General features: G+C 38.0%; 1 protein-coding gene across 1 annotated transcript; it reads right to left on the bottom strand.

The window, feature by feature from the left end:
• On the bottom strand, positions 1 to 7,026 carry LOC135103735 (nucleolar protein 56-like). The gene is made up of 8 exons (XM_064010412.1): positions 6,839 to 7,026; positions 5,515 to 5,719; positions 5,221 to 5,372; positions 4,879 to 5,087; positions 4,064 to 4,653; positions 3,428 to 3,613; positions 2,081 to 2,193; positions 1 to 1,828 (listed from the first exon to the last, which is right to left on the bottom strand). The coding sequence occupies exons 2-8, from the start codon at positions 5,717 to 5,719 to the stop codon at positions 1,565 to 1,567; spliced, it is 1,719 nt and encodes a 572-aa protein (XP_063866482.1). The 5' UTR covers positions 6,839 to 7,026; the 3' UTR covers positions 1 to 1,564.
• Between the last annotated feature and the right edge of the window lie 14,271 nt (positions 7,027 to 21,297).

Below are 21,297 nucleotides of genomic sequence, written 5' to 3'. Positions count from 1 at the left end.
TTATTGATTTTTGTTTTTTTATTTATCCTTTTATAAAAATCAGCTTACATAAGTAATCAAAAAGTAATCTAGTATGAAGCAAAACATTTCAAGTGTTACTTAGAGGACAAACACTTGTTTAGGTCATGTTGATATGGGCTGGTCCAGCTGGACAAAGCCTTTGTTAACTTATATTATACAGAAAATGAATGGGTCAGGCTTGACTATTTTTACATTTTTTTTTTTTATGTATATGTATATGTACATATATAGACCTTATTTATCAATACATAAAACTAAATTTTGATAAGTATAATATTTTTTAAATCTCCCTCCCAAAAAAAACACTTTTTTTTTTTAATGCCAACCCTACAGCTGACACATGAGGCATCTTGTCGACACTGGGCAAATAGTTTTTTTTTTTTTTTTTAATGCCAACCCTGCAGCTGACACATGAGGCATCTTATCAACACTGGGCAAATGCATAAATTTTTAATTTTTGAGTTATGAATGTTTAAGTCTGTAAAGATGGCAGACATGGAATATTACAAAATAGCATGTTATATATATATATATATATATATATATATATATATATATATATATATATATATATATATATATATATATATATATCTGGAAGACAGATTTATACATCAGGAGGGAGAGAAAAAAAATGCAATGTTTTTTTTTCAGCATGCAGTAATTCTTGTTCAATCTACTTGAAATTTATTTCTGTATTAGATGTCAATGAATCCAAAATACTGTGAAAATTTCATCCAAAAATTTAAATAATTTCCCTCCCCCCTTCACTCTAGGCCTTGCAATTTCCTTTGTGGCAGTAATATACTGTGACTAAGTCACAGCTTTTCAATGCCCAATATGCCTTGAATAAATTGTTAATATTCTCCACCCCACTTTTTCATAACACTTGTTCTTACAGGTACAAGCTGGGCCTACCTTCTCTACAACAGCCCCATACCTGTTGACATAGCCATTCTTACTGTCTCTTTTGGCCTTCTTGTGGTACCTTAGCCAAGTCTCCGGCCTCCTCTTGCATGAAGGCACGAGTGGCAGTGTATTGGCATTATCCTGGTTGGTATTACTCGCCATGGTACAGAGTAATTTTAACTCGTAATCCACAAAATATGTGGAATGTAAACACTAAACAAAGCCAGGCTTCACTCATGTGTTTGGCAGGATAACTAGTGGGAGTGCTAGCATGCATCTGATTGGCTGAGAAGCAGCCCTTTAACTCAGACAGTGGTAGCTGCACAACCATTGGTAGGGCTATACAATGACATTTGCCCCTCATGCTCTGAAATCCCAAAAGTCCTCCACCGCTCCATGTGTGAAAGACTGGGGAGATTGAACCTAGACCCACACATGGGTCAGAATCACAAAACACTCTTCATACTGAGCTTCTCAGTGCTTCTGATGGGGTTGGCACATCCATCCTTTGTCTACAAGATGCCTCATATGTTCTCCTAGGTTGAATTAGATGGTGAATCCAACACTGGTGTATTTCTTGATCACATTACAACCAATACTTCTGCTTCTGGATTAATTTCTTCCTAAATGCTTCCTATGCATGCTTCTTCTTCTTTTTCTTTATTTTTGGGATCTCCTCAAGTACAACAACCTCTGCCACTCCACCATTGATAACTTCCTCTGCATCCCCCTCCTGTTGTTGTTGCTTCTTTTTCTTCTTTTTTTGGGGAGACTCTGCAGCCACCTCTGCTGTCACTTCTGCTGCCACCTCCATTTTCCCTCCAATCAAGTTCTCTGAATCCAGCTGTTGCTGGAGCTTCTTCTTCTTCTTCTTCTTCTTTACTGAATCCTCCAGATTCTGTATATAAGAACATTATGTTAACAGTGCCATAATTATAAGATTACTACTTATTAAACAATGGCAGCAGTCAACAAAACTGGAAAAAAATCTTTCTACATACCACACCAGCAAACATGTATGAGGTGGCCTAGATGATGTACCACACATTCATATACCCATCATTCACCCTCTCAGCTTCATTAGAAAAAAATAAGTGCTGATATTCTCCAATTATTACCACACATTAGCATTTTGATGAAAACTACTTGCCTGAGTAGGTTCTTCATTAACCTCTGTCTCAGCTACTACTGTTGTTGCCATCTCAGCAGCAGCTTTCTTTTTCTTCTTCTTCTTCTTGGGTACCTCAGTCATTTCTTCACCATCTATGGAAATATAATAGTTTTTCATTAAGACAATGGCTCATCATTCACATCAAGACAGATAGATAAACATGAACATTTCTGTTCCACATGTATAGACGTCTCCACACTTGATAAAGCAGCTTTCCTATTTTTATTTCTTGCGAAAGTAATACGTCAACTCAAAGTTTTCAAGAGGTAAATATCACTGGCCAAAAGTCTCTGATGTGTCAATTAGGCCATGCCTCTTTTGTTAACCCAACTTTGTATTCCCCTCCCCATTCTATCATATATATATATATATATATATATATATATATATATATATATATATATATATATATATATATATATATATATACACATTATATCATATTAGAGAGAGAGAGAGAGAGAGAGAGAGAGAGAGAGAGAGAGAGAGAGAGAGAGAGAGAGAGAGAGAGAGAGAGAGAGAGAGAGAGAGAGAGAGAGAGAGAGAGAGAGAGAGACAGAGAGAGAGAGAGAGAGAGAGATGGAGTGAGTAGAGAAATAAGAAATATATTACATTCAGACACACTCAGTGAAAGTGATGAGTTAAAGACAAAAATCATTTATATGGGACCAAGTGTGACAACAGCTTCCCTGTATCTTCCCTATTCTGCCTACCTGTCTGTTGGTCCATTGGTCTATCTTGTGTATGAATTATGTCAACTTGAGTGATTGTCCACTGTCCTACCTCTTGTATCTTGAGTTTGACCATCAACTTTGGATTACATTATACCCTAAACATTTGTTTTAGTAACTGGGCAATCATTAGGAAGTACCACATAGGTGTTATGGTTTAAATTGTTTTTTATTTATACTGCCTGAGAGAAAGAGAGAGAAAGAAAATTTTATTTTAATTTCCATGGTATCAGTTTCAATGTCAAAGAGGGAGAAAGAATGGGGGATGAAGAATGTACGAGAAGCATGAGTCTGTGAAGAAGGTATGAGAAGCATGGGAGTGTGGAAAAGGGGCATGAAGTGGAATGTGGAAGGGCAGAGGAAGACAGGCCAAAGATTCTCAAAGGCAGCCTCTAGCCAATGACAGCTATCATGATAAAAAGATGACAGATGTCACTTTCATTGAGTCTGGAGCCATCTGTACAGTGCTCATTTTTAAGACATTGTTTGAGATTAATTAATGCATTAAATTCTGAAATCAAGTAGGAGTTCTCTTTTAAGTGTTACCACCTACATAAGCAATCTCAAGGTTGCTGAAATTATTCTCAAGGCATACCATTGATTAATTCATCCAGTTTCCTCTTCTTGGTTTTCGTTTCTTCCTTCATCTTTGCATTGTGTTCCTCCAGGGCTGCTTTCATGACCTCGGCGTTCTTGCGGGGAACATCCCCAGTCTCGTAGAACTTGAGTCTCTCCTCTACCTGCTCCCGAAGGCGCTCCCCAAACACCGAAGACAGACTCTCTAGGGGTGAAAGGTGGATGTTATGTACTATTACTCACATTAACAGTACACAGTGCTGAAGAAATGAGATAATATACACTGCTCATAAGATAAACTACTTATACATTTAGTAATGATATTGGAAATGATGATGGCAATGTTGCCTGAGCACTTTGAGAAGTCACAAGGGTCACCGAGATTTTCACGTGTGTGCATGTATGTATGTATGTATGTATGTATGTATGTATGTATTATTTATTATTATTATTAAACATAACGGAGAAGGCAGAGTGGGACGAGCGCAAGCGCTATAAGTTGCCAGATGACAACCCCCACCCACCTTGACCGTATGTATGTATATATATACATATATACATATATATATATATATATATATATATATATATATATATATATATATATATACATATATATATATATAAAAGCATATGAGGTCATCAAGCAACAAACCTGAGAAACAATCAATGCGGGAAGCCATGGAACATTTGTTGGCCAGGTACCTGGAGATACGGCCTTTATTGGACACATCAGCTCGCCCAATAAATGTGGAATGGTAGATAAGGCCATATTTTGGGGTGTTGGAGCGTGTCTTAATGGCACGGAAAAGGGCCTTTTCTGCCCCAAGGATCTGCACAGTGGAAGCTGGGTACTTGGCCAAGTTAGTAAGAGAACCGGCATGAGAGATGAGACGAGCCCCAACCACCTCCCCGATCAGGACAGCCAGGTTGGGGGCCACAAAGTCCATCTTTTTCTTTAGATACTGTGCCAGCTGTTTGCGGTACTCAGAGAGACTGGAGACGCGCTTGGCAAACCTCTCTATGTTCATGAGATCAATGGTAGATATGTCCATTCCCATGGACATCCTTGCTGCATCCAGGATGGCCTGTGCCATGGCCGAGTCCATGGTGATCTCCTCAAGCTTGGGCAAAGACTCCTCACTCAAAGTTTTGCGATCCTTGATGAATTGTGCACACTTGCTATACTGGTAGTTGTCTGTCACCACCTTGGCTAGCTCTGGAAAGTGGTAAGAGTACCATTCCCTGAAATTAGTAAGAAATATTAGTTCCTTCAGTCAGTAAAATATCTATTAATTATCCCTTCTTTCCACACTCAACTAATGACATGAATGTTAACCATGAAAATACAAATGAAATGAATGTTGACCATGAAAATACAATCTACTTTACAACATACTCCACACTTCTGCCTTTGCAGACACTGAAAACTACAAGAACTTAATACTCATCAAACCAAGCACAACATACTTAATCCTCATAGCAAAGGTGTTGATGTCTTTGTCCAGCTGGTCAATGAGAGAAATGCTCTGGATGATCATGTTGTCAGCACGGTTGATGTTAAACTTGACCTTGCCACGGGAGTAGGAGTGACCTAGGCCAAGCTCTGTCTGCTTCATGGAGGCAAGGCTGAGCCCCTTCACAAAATGGGAGAGGTGTGTGCGAATGCCTCGAATAATCTGGGGGAAAATGCAGGGAAGGAAAAATTACTCTTCCTTGCGACGACTGTACGAATTCCTCATCTATTATCAAACTCCAATGGGCAAAGAAAAAAAACAAGCAGGCAAACACAAAACATCCAGAAGACCTCACCTCAGGCACCACACCAACATGAGTGACACCCACAGCTAGTGCTTCATTGATGGCAGCTCCCAGTTTGGAGTCGCACACACCCAGCTGCACTTTGCTCTTCTTCTTGGGGAGGTTGGTCTCCAGGAAAGCCTTCAGCTCCTCCGTCAGCAGTCCTGGGAACAGAGGCATGTTCTGTCTTGATTTATTTTCATATTTTATTACAAACTACTAAAACAGATGGAGAGGGAGAGGAAGAATATCCATTTTATAATCAATCATGACAAGTGTTGGCACCAATGACAACAAACAACTTGCCTTCAGACACAGCATTAATGTTCTCCAGTGCCTGGGCTGCTGAGGTGAAGGCACGGTAGCCCACCAGTTTCACAACCTGCTGGAATTTTGCAGCTTGTGTCACTGCTTCCTCTACTTGTGGCAGGAAAGCTCCCACTTCCTCAAACTCCCGTACGCTGAACAGCCCATAGCCAGAGGCATGTTCAAACACAATAAAAAGCTGCATCTGTTGGTAAATAGTACAGAAATAGTCATTGTTAATAGATAGACATGAAAGACTTACAAATTGAGAAAATTTCTTAAAAAGCACTCATTGACTCATTCCTGAGGAGGGGACTCAAACATTAACACATGTATATTCATACATACAATGAATAATGGCTGGTAGGTAATGCAGTTACAAAATAATAGATAAATAAATAAATAAAAATAAAAAATAAAAAAATACAGCCAAACGACAAAATCCAAACCAGCTTTTATACACTTTATAAGAAAAAAGGAAAATCTTAAGAACAACGCACCCAAGATTATTTTCAATAAGGTGTGCTTTCAAGAAGTGTAAGTAGTATAGCTACATGTCTGTAAAGGTTTTACTGATCGCTCGTTGATATTAAGGTTACAATACAATGTTAAAGTTTCTCCAGTGTTCCCGAGATCCGGCCTGCTGGTTAGGTTAGGTATATAATTATTCTGGCATATTGGTTGAAACTTAAATTTTACCCCAAATTTTTTTATTCTAGGGAAATTTCCCTAGATTTTCAAAGTCCATTCATTGGTCTTTTATGTGCCCCCCCTAAAAAAAAAACGATTCCCCACGTGCCCCCAAGGTTGTTGGGGGAGAGGGGAAAGATTAATAAGATATGTGTGGAGGTATTTCTTAAGAATTACCCCCCAAATTTTTTTTATTCTAGGGAAATTTCCCTAGATTTTCAAAGTCCATTTATCGGTCTTTTATGTCCCCCCCCAAAAAAAAACCCGATTCCCCACGTGCCCCCAAGCTTGTTGGGGGAGAGGGGAAAAGATTAATAAGATATGTGTGGAGGTGTATTTCTTAAGAATTACCAGAAAAAAACAAACTAGGGCTGGGCTACAACTGAAAAGAAACAAGAAATTTAAAAAATACATTAAGATTATTGAAAGATTCGACTACGGAAAACTAGATTTCTAGAACTAAAATCCTTAAATATTACAGCCTCACCATCACCACCACACCAACTCTGCCTCAACTATGTGAAGTGAAATAAGTTGAGTATACTGATACACAGGGTATTGGTAATATTCACGGTGGTTTAACCGCCGCCCAACACCTGCCTCATCACTACCACCACACCGCGCCACAACTCACCTTACTGCGACGCCCTCGCCCTGCCGCTCTGCTCTCTGACACAACCCGAGTGTAGCAATTCACGACTTCAACTCTAACACCTTATTAGCCACACATGTTAAGGCACACACCAGTGACACCACTGCCTCCGATCACGACCATGTGGCTTCCTATAGTAAACACTCCGCCGGCAGACTCCCCTTCTGATTGGCTGGCGGCCCTAGTGTCCCTGCCCGGCAGCCAATCGTGGCGCGGGAAACACGCCACCACGCCTGCCAAGATGAGACAGCCGACAACTTGTCGACTGTCTCATCTTGGCTTGTCGGCTTGTCGGTGACAAGCGCAATGCTGTTTTACCTATAAAGTCTTGTGTGTTGTGAAGCGTGTAGGACTCTCATTAGGACTATTTTCAGCATTGGTGGAACTGCGGGGAAGCACGGGGAGGACGTGCCCCTCACATTTTTGGGTTATGTCTCAATGGATGCTCCCCCCCCCCCACCATATTTCAGGACAATACCTTCTCTTTCAATAACTAGAGACAAATTGGTAACATAGTAATGAAAAAGAAATGTTATTAAAGAAATTAATGGGTCTATAATATTATGATCATGCAAAAAATGTGGGTAAGGTAACAGATTATACCTTAATATAAGATTAACGTACACAGCATGGTTGTTTAATTATAATCTGAAGTCGAAACTATAGTCCGAACGTTTGTTACTTGTACAGTACTTTGCCGGAAGGTAATAATGTGAGAGATCCATGGAAGTATAATTATATCTAATCTAATCACAAGTCTGCTACGAGAACAACAGCTGCGGCAGTATTTTAAGTGTGATCTTTGTTTATTATCTTCTTTATACTATAGTTTTTATAAGGTCATCAATATAACGGTATTGTTTGGTATAACGGTTATTATATTACTAATGCTCCATAAGTTAGAAGCTCCTAATTTAGTGTCAATGCTATAATGAACAGTTGATCCCATGCACGTGTACTGGACCTGGTTATGAGATTCTGGGTATGTTTAGGACAAGAATACAATTATGCTCTTAACGCTATGACAAAAATATGAGTTCGTGAACAATAAAATGAGCGTAGGACTCACCAAAATCGGGGTGTATTGTGGGTAGTAGGCTACTGTCTGATTGCCAAAAAAAGGAGAGATGCTTCTGTTTCTTCACCAAAACAGTAGAAAATTCCCACGATGTATGTCAAGTGTTAATTGATTTTGTGGATCATAGTTTTCCCGTTGTCATTAAATAAAAAGTAGAGGTTTGGTCTGTCAAATACATTTCTTTCCTTTAACTCAAATAGTGATTAGATTTTATCTGTTTCTCTTGGTATTCTGGGACTTCAAGCTAATTGCTGACTGTTATATTGTTCTTAGAATTATGCGATCTATCAGGTCAGGTACGTGAAACATCCGGCCAGTTACCGAATACCGGATAACAATTACTATTCGGTGCACCCTTATTTATTATTATTATTATTATTATTATTATTATTATTATTATTATCATTATTATTGTTATTATTATTATTACTATTATTTCATGTAAGAAGGGCACCGGCCAAGTTCAATAAAATTATAATGATAGAAAAAAAAAAGCCCACCGAGATGCCGGTCCCTGAAGAGTCAAAAGTATTTTGAAATCTCCCTCTTGAAAGAGTTCAAACCATAGGAAGGTAGAAATACACAAGCAGGAAGGGAGTCCCAGAGTTTACCAGAGAAAGGGATGGATGTTTGAGGATACTATTTAACTCTTACATTAGAGAGGTAGACAGAGTAGAGGTGAGAGAAAGAAGAAAGTCTTAAGCAGCGAGGCCGCGAGAGGAGGGGAGGCATGCAGTTAGCAAGATCAGAAAAGCAGTTGGCATGAAAATAGCAGTAGAAGATAACAAGAGATGCAACATTGCGGCGATGAGAAAGAGGCTGAAGACATTCAGTTAGAGGAGAGGAATTGATACGACGAAAAGCTTTTGATTCTACCCTGTCTAAAACAGCGGTATGATTGGAATCCAATACATTTGAAGCATACTCCATACATGGGCTTATGGATAAGGATCCTCTATAGAGTTAGCAGCTGGTGCGGGGGGGGGGGAACTTGGCTGAGACGACTGAGAATGCCTAGCTTCATAGAAGCTATTTTAGCTAGAGATGAAATGGGAAGTCTAAATTATAATAATGGAGAGACCGAGGATGTTCAGTGTAGAAGAAGGGGACAGTTGAGTATTAATGAAGAAGAAGGAATAGTTGTTTGGAAGGCTGTGTCGATTTGATAGATGGAGGAATTTAGTTTATAAGGCACTGAACAATACTAAGTTTGCTCTGCCCCAATCAGAAATTTCAGAAAGATCAGAAGTCAGGCGTTCTGTGGCTTTCCTACGTGAACTGTTTACTTCCTGAAGGGTTGAACGTCTACGAAAAGACGTGGAAAAGTGCTGGGTGGTATCATCAGAGTAGGAATGGATAGGGCAAGAAGTTTGGTTTAGATCATTGATAAATAATAGGAAGAGAGTGGGTGATAGGGAAGAACCCTGAGGAACACCACTGTTAATAGATTTAGAAGAACGGTAACCGTCTACTACAGCAGCAATAGAACGGTCAGAAAAGAAACTTGAGATGAAGTTACAGAGAGAAGGATAGAAGTTGTTGGAGGGTAGTTCGGAAATCAAAGCTTTGTGCCAGACTCTATCAAAAGCTTTTGATATGTCTAAGGCAACAGCAAAAGTTTCAGCAAAATATCTACAAGAGGATGACCAAGACTCAGTGAGGGAAGTCAAAAGATCACCAGTACAGTGGCCTTGACGGAACCGATACTGGCGATCAGATAGAAGGTTATGAAGTGATAGATGTTTAATAATCTTCCTGTTGAGGATAAAAAAAAAAAAAAGGCAGGAAATGGAAGAATTCACAGGCAGACAGGATGCATTCACCTCTATATTTACAAATAATACTGAATACCAATCTAATGATGCTCTTTTATTGGCAAAGGAGTAAATCGGACAGATTGGACTATAACATCAAACCACGCACGTTATAAGTGCATTGAATTCCCAGTAAATCTGGGGATCACCTGAAGATCCGCCACCCCAGCCGCACTCGGGGTGGCAGATCTTCAGGTGAGACAATCTGGGGTGGCGGATCTTCAGGTGATCCCATACTTATAATGAAATAAACTTTTTTCCGCATTTTTTATATCCACTCAGTTTTTTTAATGCGTTCATGTTGTTAGGTTAGGTTAGGCTAACCTAACCTAACCAAGTGAGAGAGTCTGGGGTGGCGGATCTTCAGGTGAGACAATCTGGGGTGGCGGATCTTCAGGTGATCCCTGTGGGGTGGCGGATCTTCAGGTGATCCAAATCTGGGATCCAATGTAAAGATTAGGTATCATTATTAAAAAAAAAAAAAAAAAAAAAAAGGAATTCCAGAGTTCAAAGTAATTGATTCGAGATGGTTTGATGTCTGCCTTGGAACGAAGCACCACATGAGTTCGAATAATATATGCACTATTATGAATTATGATGTATGAAAGCCGTCCACTTCAGTAAGTTCAGTTGTAGGTGCTACGTGTGATGATGGGTGTGGTGTGTCTCGCTGTTATTCTGCAAGAACAAGGCTGTGGGAGTTTCTCAGCAACCACGGGTTGGTGAACAGAACTTTTTAAGTACCCGGTAATTGTCTAATACTGAGTTTTTTTTTAAATTATAAATCAGTGAATTATTTGCTGCTTTCTCCCCGCCCAAAACACCCCTCATTCCCACATGTTCCCCAAGCTTGTTGGGTTGGAGGGAAAGGGGGGTAACATGCCCCCACTTTATATTTACGTTTTAGGTGTAGCTAAAGGTATATGCGAAATAATGGAAGATAATTGATCAGTAATAAGACCGGGAAAGGAATAGATAATTACCAAGCATTTCACACGATAACCATGATCAGCTAGAGCTAACAGGACACTACTCCACTGTCCAAAACGCGGGTGCTGGGATCGAATTTGCAGGCTTTCGGCGACTATAATTATAGTCCAGCTTGATATTTACTACAGAGGCGGTTGTGGCAAGGTGATAAATATTTCGGCTTTTCCGGCGCTGACAGGCGAAGGCGGCACTAGGATTTTTTTTTTTTTTTTATGTAAAAGAGCCACTGGCCAAGACAAACAAAAAATAAATAAAAAAAGGCCTACTTATTGCCAGTTCCCATATAGTTGTCAGATAGAATGGTAAAAAAAAAAAAAAAAAAAATGGATAAGTGTTTTGAAACCTCCCACTTGAAAGAGTTTGTCATAGGAAAGTGGAAAGAAGCAGGCAGGAAGTTCCAGAGGTTACCAGAGAAAGGGATGAATGATTAAGAATACTGGTTAGCTCTTGCATTAGAGAGGTGGACAGAATAGGGGTGAGCAAAAGAAGAAACTCTTGTGCAACAAGGTTGAGGAAGGAGGGAAGGCATGCGGTTAGCAAAATCATAAGAGCTGTTAGCGAAAAAAAAAAAAATAGCGGCAGAAAACAGTAAGAAATGTAAATTTGCAATGATGAGAAAGAGGATGACAGTTAGAGGAGAGGAAATGATGAAACAAAAAACTTTTGATTTCACCCTGTCTAAAATAGCAATATGAGTGAACCCCCCCCCCTCCTCTGACATGTGATGCTTACTCCATACATGGGTGGATAAGACCCCTGTAGAGAGTTAGCAATTGGAGGGTGGGGGGAGGGGCGAGAAAAACTGGCAGAGACAACTCAGAACGCCTAATTTCATAGAACCTGTTTTAACTAAAGATGAGATGTGAAGTTTCCAGTTTAGATTATAAGTAAAGGACAGACTGATGATGTTTCAGTGTAGAAGAGATTGAAGATGAGGGAATAGTTATCTGAAAGGTTATGTCAAGTTCATAGATAGAGGGATTGAGTTTTTAAGGCATTGAACAATACTAAGTTTGCTCTGCTCCAATCAGAAATTTTAGAGAGATCATAAGTCAGGCGTTCTGTGCCTTCCCTGCATGAACTGTATAATTCCTGTGGGGTTGGATGTCTACGAAAAGACAGGAAAAGTGCAGGATGGTATCATCAGCATTAAGAGCAGGTATGACAAGAAGTTTAATTTAGAAGATCATTGATGAATAATAGGAAGAGAGTGGGTGACAGGACAGAACCCTGAGGAACACCCCTGTTAGTAGACTTAGGAGAAGAACAGTGACTGACTACCACAGCAGAAACAGAACAGTGTGAAAGGAAATTTGAGATGAAATTACAGAGAGAAGGACTGAAGCCATAGGAAGGTAGTTTGGAAATCAAAACTTTGTGCCAGTTTCTATCAAAAGCTTTTGATATGTCAAAGGCAACAGCAAAAGCTTCACCAAAATCCCTAAAAGAGGATGACCAAGATTCAGTAAGGAAAGCCAGAAGATCACCAGTAGAGTGGCCTCAATGGAACCTATACCAGTGATCAGACAGAAGGTCATGAAGTGATAGATGTTTAAGAGTCTTCCTGCTGAAGATAGATTCAAAAACCTTAGAAAGGCAGGAAATTAAAGCAATAGGACGGCAGTAAGGAATACAGATATGAGCCACCCACGAAAGGAAAGGCAGCAATGTCTGACACACATAGCTGGGAAAAAATATCAGGATACCCTTGACTTATGGAAAGCTTAATTAAGTCAAACTGGAGCAATAGTAGTAGTAATAGTAGTAATAACAGTAGTAGTATACACATTTCACCCAAACTTCAAAATTTTAAATTAAGACTGACTCCAACAATAGCAGCCTCAGAGTCATTGTCTGAGGATGGGACCAGAAATGTGCCCAGGTTGGACTGCTCAAGACACTTTAGGACTGGTACTAGTACCAACCCAAAGTGTCTTGACACCACTCTCAACTTTTTTTATGTCAGCTGCAACATTTGTAGCCTTAGATCCAGTGGAACATCACCGCTCATTATCTTTTCTTTTCTGAAACACGGGTGTCTAAGGTTTCTGACAATAAGCTTTTCTTTCTTCACTCCTACTCTTCTATCCTCACTTTCAATCCAAATATTGTATTTATGTGGAAAATAACCTGAGCTGTTTTCTTGCCACTCTTGAGTCTTCCAATTTTTTTACTATCTGCCTTTGACTTCTGAGTCACTCTCAGAGGTACCTCTGACTAAAAAAAAAACTTTGACCACCCACTGAGAATGCGAGTCCCTAAGGAGAGGTCAAAAAAGATCATCCAGGATTGGAGGATAAGTGTCTTGAAACCTCCCTCTTGAAAGAGTTCAAGTCATAGAAAGGAAGAAATACAGAAGCAGGCAGGGAGTTTTAGAATTTACCAGAAAAGGAATGAATGACTGACTCTTGCATTAAAAAGGTAGAGAAAATAGGGGTGAGAGAAAGTAGAAAGTCTTGTGCAGTAAGGCTGCAGGAGGAGCAAAGGCATTCATTTAGGAAGATCAGAAGAGCAGTTAGCATGAAAATAGTTGTAGAAGATAACAAGAGATGTGACACTGTGGTATTGAGAGAGAGGCTGAAGACGATCTGTTATAGGAAAGGAGTTAAGAGAAAATGCTTTTGATTCCACCCTGTCTAGAAGAGTGGTGTGCATAGCTGTGTGCAATAACAAAAAAATTTATCTCAATAACCAATAAATTGATAATGATAACCTTATCAGCAATAAGCAATGATTGATAACTGGCAATAAATTTATCACCTGATAACTGATAAGCAATGAATTAATAAATCCAAGATTCCAATAATGATTTTAACATTTTTAAGTAAAAAAAAAAAGATATATATATATATATATATATATATATATATATATATATATATATATATATATATATATATATATATATATATATATATATATATATATATATATATATATTATATTCAAATCTTTATTTTGATCTATCTTAGAAAACTTAGAAAAATTTTAGAAAAATTCAAGTTCAATGTTTATCTGATCTCTTCACAAATGAAAATTACTGTTTTGAGTTAAAAACTTCAACATGCTCATATTCCAAAAAACTAAAATTGTCAATTATTAATAGTTTGAAACCAAAAGTTTTGGCAATACCAATGAATCAATAATGCTTGAAAAATAATTATTGGATAATCAATAATCTGATATCATTATTGTGATAAATTATCATAATAATTTACTGTAATAATGCTCACCTATGGTGGTATGAGTGGAACTCCCACATACAGGGTGCCCCACGAGTTAAGGTACATACTTTGGGATTTGATAGTTCAAGTAATTCTAAGTCAAAAATACTCTTTACATATATACCATGTCTTGCTTTATTTTGCAAAAAATTAACATGTGAGTTGTGTGTTGTGGGAACCACTCGTCTGGATGGGCCTCCGCCTCCTTCCTCCCCTCCTTGGCTCACTACTATCTGCGGCATTGTCATAATTTTTTGTGTGCATTCTACGCTGTCAAAGTGTTACAGGAAACAGGTAGTAAATGATGAATTAAATTTTTGTATGTGTCAGTAAAGAAAATGTACAGGTAACACAGCAGTATCGTGGTTGTTAAGTGCTATTTTTCAGACATACATGACAACTCACCAGCTTCACGATGACTGCCTTCTGTTAAGTGATGTCAAATTGTGCTGTGTTCTATAAATTTTAACCTGTTGTGTATTTGTGTTTTTATTCTTGTATTGATGGTGGGGCTTTGTTTTGTCATCCAGACGACACTGTCTTGAGCTGCTCCAATATGTTTAGCTGCTGCAGAAGTACTGGGGAAACATCCTCTCTCACAGAGATGCAGACACACTCTGTTGAACACTCTGTTATCATCAAATGAATATCATGTTCAAATACTCAATGTTACTGAATGTAAAAGACATCTTCACTATAGCAAAAAGATGTACTTTGGCAGTCAGATGACTGACAAGGCCTGTCACTTAAAGTGTCAAGATGTCAACTGTTGAGTGTTGAGTGGGTGACAGTTGCAGTGAGTTGCCATGTATGTTTAAAAAGTAGCACTTAACAACCACGGTGTTGCTATGTTACCTGTACATTTTCACTGACACATAAAAAAGTTTATTCTGTCATTTGCTGTTTTCTGTAAGGATTTGACTTCACAGGTTGTACACAAAAAATTATCACTTAATGCTGTGCAGCACACTCAAATAGGTAGTGAACCAAGGAGGGAAGGAAGGAGGTGGAGGACCTTTCATGCAAGCAGTTCCCACAACACACAACTTGCACATTAATTTCTCACAAAATAAAGCAAAACACAGCGTATGTGTATAGAGTAATTTCAACTTAGAATTACTTGAACTATCAAAGCCTGAGGTATGTATCTTAACTCATGGGATATCCTGTATATGTAAAGCATAGGCTACTCCATACATGGACAAGTAAGGCCCCTTTACAGTCAGTAGCAGGGAGAGTGAGAAAAACTGACAGAAACGACTCTGAATGTCTAACCTCACAGAAGCTGAGATGTAAAGTTTCCAGTTCAGTAAAGCACAGACCAAGGATGTTCAATGTAGAAGTTGGGGATAGTTGAGTGTCACTGAGAGGAGGTGATAGATGAAGGAATTGAGTTTTTGAGGCATTGAACAATACTCTGCCCCAATCAAAAATTTTAGAGATCAGAAGTTAGGCATTCTGTGGCTTCCCTGTGTGAGCTGTTTAATTCCTGAAGGGTTGGACATCTATGAAAAGATGTGGAAAATTGCAGTGCAAGAATTGAGCTCATCCAGTTACAATCTCTTATCTGTACCTTGTCCAATCACTTGGATTTCTCCTCAGAATTCTTTCATGGTGGAGTTGTCTCTGGCATTTTGCTAATTGGGTGGACCTGAGGAAGGTTTATTCTACTTTTCCATGAAATGACTACTGCTTCCAAGTCACAGATCTGTCTCTGTGTGCTGAGCACATAACGGAGGTGATTATGTCTGGCATGGAGGTGTACATTCTTCCCTTTCTCTCACTAAATCTTCTAAACTTTTATTTAACCCATCTTGTTCTTGTGCTATACATAATAGAGAGGCAGTCTACAAACTTTCCATTGTCAAAAAATGCCCAAAATATGTCAAGACAGTTATTTCATTATCCAAAAACTCTTTCATCAATAGCAAATGTCAAAATCTTTCAAGTTTCAAATCCCTTGTGGCTAATGGCACCAAGCCAAAAATATCTGCAACAATTTTTCTTCTTCATTTTTGTCTTCTTTATTTCAACCTGATAGCATCACTGCCATCTCATCTAAAGTTGAACTCTTTGTTTAGACCTTTGCTGAAAACTCTATTTTGAATGATGACTCAGGGCCTCTTCCTCCCTCTCCTCCACCCTCCAACTATTTCATGCTTTCCATTAATATCCTTCGCAATCATGTTTTCCATGCCCTTGCTGGCCTTAACCTTCAGAATGTTTATGGACCTGATGAGGTCTCTCCCATTATTCTCTGAAATTGTGCTTTCGTGCTTGCACCTTGCCTAGTCAAATTATTCCAATTCCACCTTTCCTTCCTGCTGAAAGTTTGCCTATGTTCAGCCTGTTCCTTAAAAGGGTGACTGCTCTAATCCCTCAAACTACTGCCCTATATTGCTTTGATTTCCTGCCTTTGTAAGTTTTTTTTCTTTCTAATCTATCCTCAATAGATAGATTCTTAAATATCTATCACTTCACAACCTTATGTTTGATCCCAGTATGAGTTCCATTGTGGCCACACTACTGGTGATCTTCTTTCTATTGCTGCTATAATGGATAATTAATGTTCTTCTACATCTATAATTATTGGTGTTCTTCAGGGTTTTATTGTCACCCACTCTCTTTCTTTCATCTTTCATTCATCAATGATGTAAGCCAATCTCATTGTCCTATCCACTCCCATGCTGATGATACCTCCATGCACTTTTCTTATCTTTTCGATGTCCAACCCTTCAGGAATTAAACAGCTCATGCAGGAAAGCCACAGAACACCTGATTTCTTATCTTTTTAAGATTTGTGATCAGGGCAGAACAAACTAAGTAATGTTCAGTGCCTCAAAAATCCCATTTCCTCCATCTATCAACTCAACACAGCCTACCAGATAGCTATCCTCTCTTCTTCAGTGATACTAAACTGTTCCCCTCTTTTACGCTGAACATCTTTGGTGTGTCCTTTATAGGCTTCTACTAATAATCTAAACTTAACATCTTTCCAGTTAAAACAGCTTCTATGAAGTTAGTTGTTCTGAGTCATCTCCACCAGTTTTTTTTCTCTTTCAGTGACCTTATCCACTCATGTATTGGGTATGCTTCACATGGTGAATCAAAAAGCATTTTTGTCTCTTCAGTTCCTCTCATCTGACTGACTGCCTTCAGTCTTTCTCTCCACTACAATATTGCATCTTTGCAATCTTCTCTCACTACTTTCATGCTAACTGCTCTTCTGATATTGCATGCCTCCTGTTCTCTAACACCCTTGCTGCACAAGATGTCATCTCCCCCTTATTCTGTTCACCTTTCTAATGCAAGAGTTTACCAGCAAACTCAATCTTTCATTTCTTTTACTGATAAAATCTGATTGAAGTCTGACTGCAGCTGGTCAGTAGAACCTCAAGCTTATAGCTTCTTTTTGACATCTCAAAACTTTGATACAATATGCTCAACAGCAAATTTTTTGCTGTGTATTTGGTGGTTCAGCACCAAAAAATTTTCTCAGTAGTTGAATATTTCAGATCTGGACTAACATCTCTTGATTATGTGTCTGAAAAAAAGTACATCTGGTCACACTACATATGCTATGCTGTCAAGCACTTGTAACACAATATGGAATTCACTGGAGATGTTTAACAAGTGGATATTACAAAAGTCCAGCTAATGCACTTTCCTGGAATGTTTCATCAATCCTTCGAACTACACAAGATTATTACAAGATTGCCACATCTCAATGCATTGACAGTATAGTATGTACATATTTCTGGTGTGAAGAAATGAGGAGGCCCTACTTTGACTTTACTTCCAATGTCTGTTATTTTCAGGATTCATGTCTTTGTGCAAAGTTCACAATGGAGGTGGTTCCCTCTGGCATGGATGCATACATTTCTCACATTTTCTCTAATCCTAAGGCTTAGTGCAATTCAACCTACTCTCCTGCTCTTCAAGACAGAGACAACTCATAGCTGGTACCTCAGTCATCTCCTATACTGTACCTATATGTATCTGCTGAAACACACCACGTATTCATGCTCTGAATAATGTGAAATATGTTATATAACATCCAAAACTCATTCATCAGTGGGAAATGTCAAATTTCTATCTTAATTATTTCCTTCTGTGATTTCCAGCACCTAGGCATACTAATCTCTCACACTTTTCTTCTCCCTTGAAATTTCATTCAGATACTACCACTGTTATTTCTCCTTTATCTGTACAGCTAAACTCTTTCCTCAGATCTTTACTGAATGTTCAACAAGAAATGATTCAGAAGTAATTTTTACCTCTCCTCTACCTCCTGATTTATCACATCCATTATCAACATTCTTTGTAATGATATTTTTTATGCCCTTCTCTGGCCTCGATCCCTGGAGTGTTTATGGTCCTGACAGTCCACTTTGTTTTCTGCAGCCAAGTTTCTATGTTCATACTATGTTTGTGTTAATCCTTTCCATCTATCAACATTCACCTTTCCATTTTGCTTTAAGTTTGCTTACATTCAACCCATTCTTAAGACAGGTAACTGTGCCAGTTCTATCTCATCTTCAGTATGGATTCTATACAGGACCATCCACTAGCAATCTTCTAAATTTCCTTACTGAATCTACATAGGTTATCCTGTCTTTGAGGTTCTGATGAGACTGTAGTGACAGAACTGTCATGGCCAACCAAAATTAACTTATCTTGGCAACCACTTTAGCCTTATTGATAACATCAGAACCACATTTACTCAAATAATTGTTAAATCAAAATATTCTCATTCATGTTCAAATATTTAAGTATTCATATTCTTTAAATAACCTGATGAGTAATCCTAGACTTATTAACAGAAATAACAGTCATTGTTTCTTACAACTCCAGCCTTGTGGAGGACTTGTGTGGTACAGGTTTGCAGGCTGCCAGGGCAGCATCTGGAGTGTGATGCAGTTGCCACTTGCCAGTGCAACAGCTAAGTTGAGGGAGGCTCACTGCATTAGTATTTATTCCCTACTGTTTTGTTGTCTCCTTGACACAGTACTGTAGTGTCTCCCAGAGGTTATAGTGTATTCACTCTTCATGTAAACAGTGTTGTCAGATAATGTTAACAATGTAAATCCCCATGTTGATAACCATTACAGTTCCCATGACTGTGACAAACCTATTTTGTGTGTGTGGTTGTGTACCTGACAACACTGCTGTGGGTAAGAGTGACATACTACAAACTATAATTGTTAAGGATGTGAAGTGGTAAAAGCTGATTATTATCACTAATTATTCATAATGAGAACAGGAAATTTTGGGAAAACATAAGCTAGTATGTTTCTGTTGTACAAAGTACAGTAGGGTATGCGACAATGCATGGTTGTTATAATGTACAACTGCAATAACACACTGAAATTTTAATAGATATTTAATTGGAATAACGAACCAAAACTGGCATAATGAACTCGTCACTCATGTGAGTACTGGAATTTTAATAAAAATTCAATTGGAATAACGAAGCAAAACTAGCAAGATGAACTTGCCATTCATGCGAGTACTGAAATTTCAATAAAAAATTGATCAGAATAACAAACTTAAACTCGCAAGACTAACTCATGAGCTGTGTGAGCTGCTGGCCACCAATCTGCCGCCTATCCCTTCCTCCCTTTTCCTTTCCTCTCCCTTCTTTCCTCTCGTCTCAATACTCCCTCCCTGTCACCTCTCCTTTCCTTTATCTGTCAGATATAAGGGAAAATGGAGTGATACAGATCCCTCTTTCTCTCCCCTTCATTCATTTTATGTTATTTTTTCTTCATCCTTTCTCACTCATATAAGTAATTCTATTTTCATTGTCACTCATATTCTGTTGAGCAGTCCTTAGGATTGTTCTTACTTTCAGAGAGAGAAAGATGCTGACAGTAGGTAAATGTGACTGATACTTGTCAAAGAAGTGCGAAACTTGGGATGGTAAGAATTTAGGACTAGGCACGAAACTTCGAAGGTTGCTATATATATATATATATATATATATATATATATATATATATATATATATATATATATATATATATATATATATTGTCATCTCAAATGTAGTAGTAAAAATGTGCTCATTTATTTATTTTTCTTTTTTAATTGTAGTTTTTTTGTTATTTTCTGGTTCCTTGGAACCAAATGATTTTTTCCCTATGGGTTCTTCAGTCACCACAATGACTGCTACATTGGAATGAATCATGTTCGTTGTTATGTACCTTACTGTACTTGTATATCACAGTACTGAACACTAGCACCAACTGTAAGTCATGATTTATAAATCCATTTTATCATTTCATAACTAGTACAATGTTGCAACAAGTCATATTAACAAGTTACTTTCAATAGGAGGCACTCGTCAGTGTATCATGAATACTTTCATGAAGCATTTGTATTTTTATTGAAGTTAACAGTTCTATACTACTTGAGTTAATTATATTCATTGGCATATGAAGTATTTATAGTTGTATTCAAATACACAACTCCTATTTTCACTGCATCCCTGCTTCTGTTAAGCTTTTGATTATTTTAATGAGACTTTAAAACAGGACATGACAAAACTTTTGTTGTTAGCTTACACATATCAAAAGCTTTTAATAGTCTGGCATACACCTATAATTTCCAAATTTTTCTCTTACATCTCCTATCTATTTATCTGCATTTTTATATTGTTTCCTTTCTGGCTATTTTATTCCTGTAGAGGTAGAAAGCTGCTGTTCTACACTCATCAAAGGTAGTGTTTTCATTGCTTTTACTGTTCATAAATGATCCAATCAAAGTATTTGCCAGTTGACCAACTAAACAATTCATGGAGAAAGCCACAAAATGCCTAGCTCATTCTATTATTCATAAATACAGCAAACAAACCTCGAGTTATTCAATGCCTCAAAATTTTCCCAATATGACAAAAAAACCTTCTATACAACAATTTCCTCTTCTTCACCCTTGTACCCTTGTATGAAGTCCTTCTCCATCACAATGGTCTTTCATTCACACAGCTTTATCAAAATGGATACCATCAAAAGCTTTCCATCTTGTCAAGTTATCGACTCAAATGACTATTGTCAATCTCTTATATTCCACTACAATGTTGCATTTCTTGCTGTCTTATCATTATTTTCAGGATAACTGTTCCTCTGAAAACTGCCCTCTAGTGGCCTTTTTCTACAAGCCTTTCTGCACATTCTCTCCTTATTTTAGCAATCTTACTAATGCAAGAATTAACTAATACCATCATTTTTCAATCCTTATACTAAAAAATTCTTGACCCCTTTGCCTAACTTAATTTTTTCTATCTTCCCAGTATATGATCTACTTCACAAAATGATTCTCAAGACACCAACAGAA

This window comes from Scylla paramamosain, chromosome 9 (assembly GCF_035594125.1).
Source record: "Scylla paramamosain isolate STU-SP2022 chromosome 9, ASM3559412v1, whole genome shotgun sequence".
NCBI classification, from domain to species: Eukaryota; Metazoa; Arthropoda; class Malacostraca; order Decapoda; family Portunidae; genus Scylla; species Scylla paramamosain.
Note: the sequence above shows the minus strand (reverse complement) of the source record. Positions and strands in the feature narration are given on the sequence as shown.

Bases quoted from the DNA above. Each gene is read 5' to 3' on its own strand.
- LOC135103735 (XM_064010412.1), bottom strand. From the start codon at position 5,719: ATGCAGCTTTTTATTGTGTTTGAACATGCCTCTGGCTATGGGCTGTTC. The intron at 5,088-5,220 runs GTGAGGTCTTCT...ATTTTCCCCCAG, and splicing joins ATGTTGGTGTGGTGCCTGAG to ATTATTCGAGGCATTCGCAC. The intron at 4,654-4,878 runs GTATGTTGTGCT...TACTAATTTCAG, and splicing joins ACCTTTGCTATGAGGATTAA to GGAATGGTACTCTTACCACT.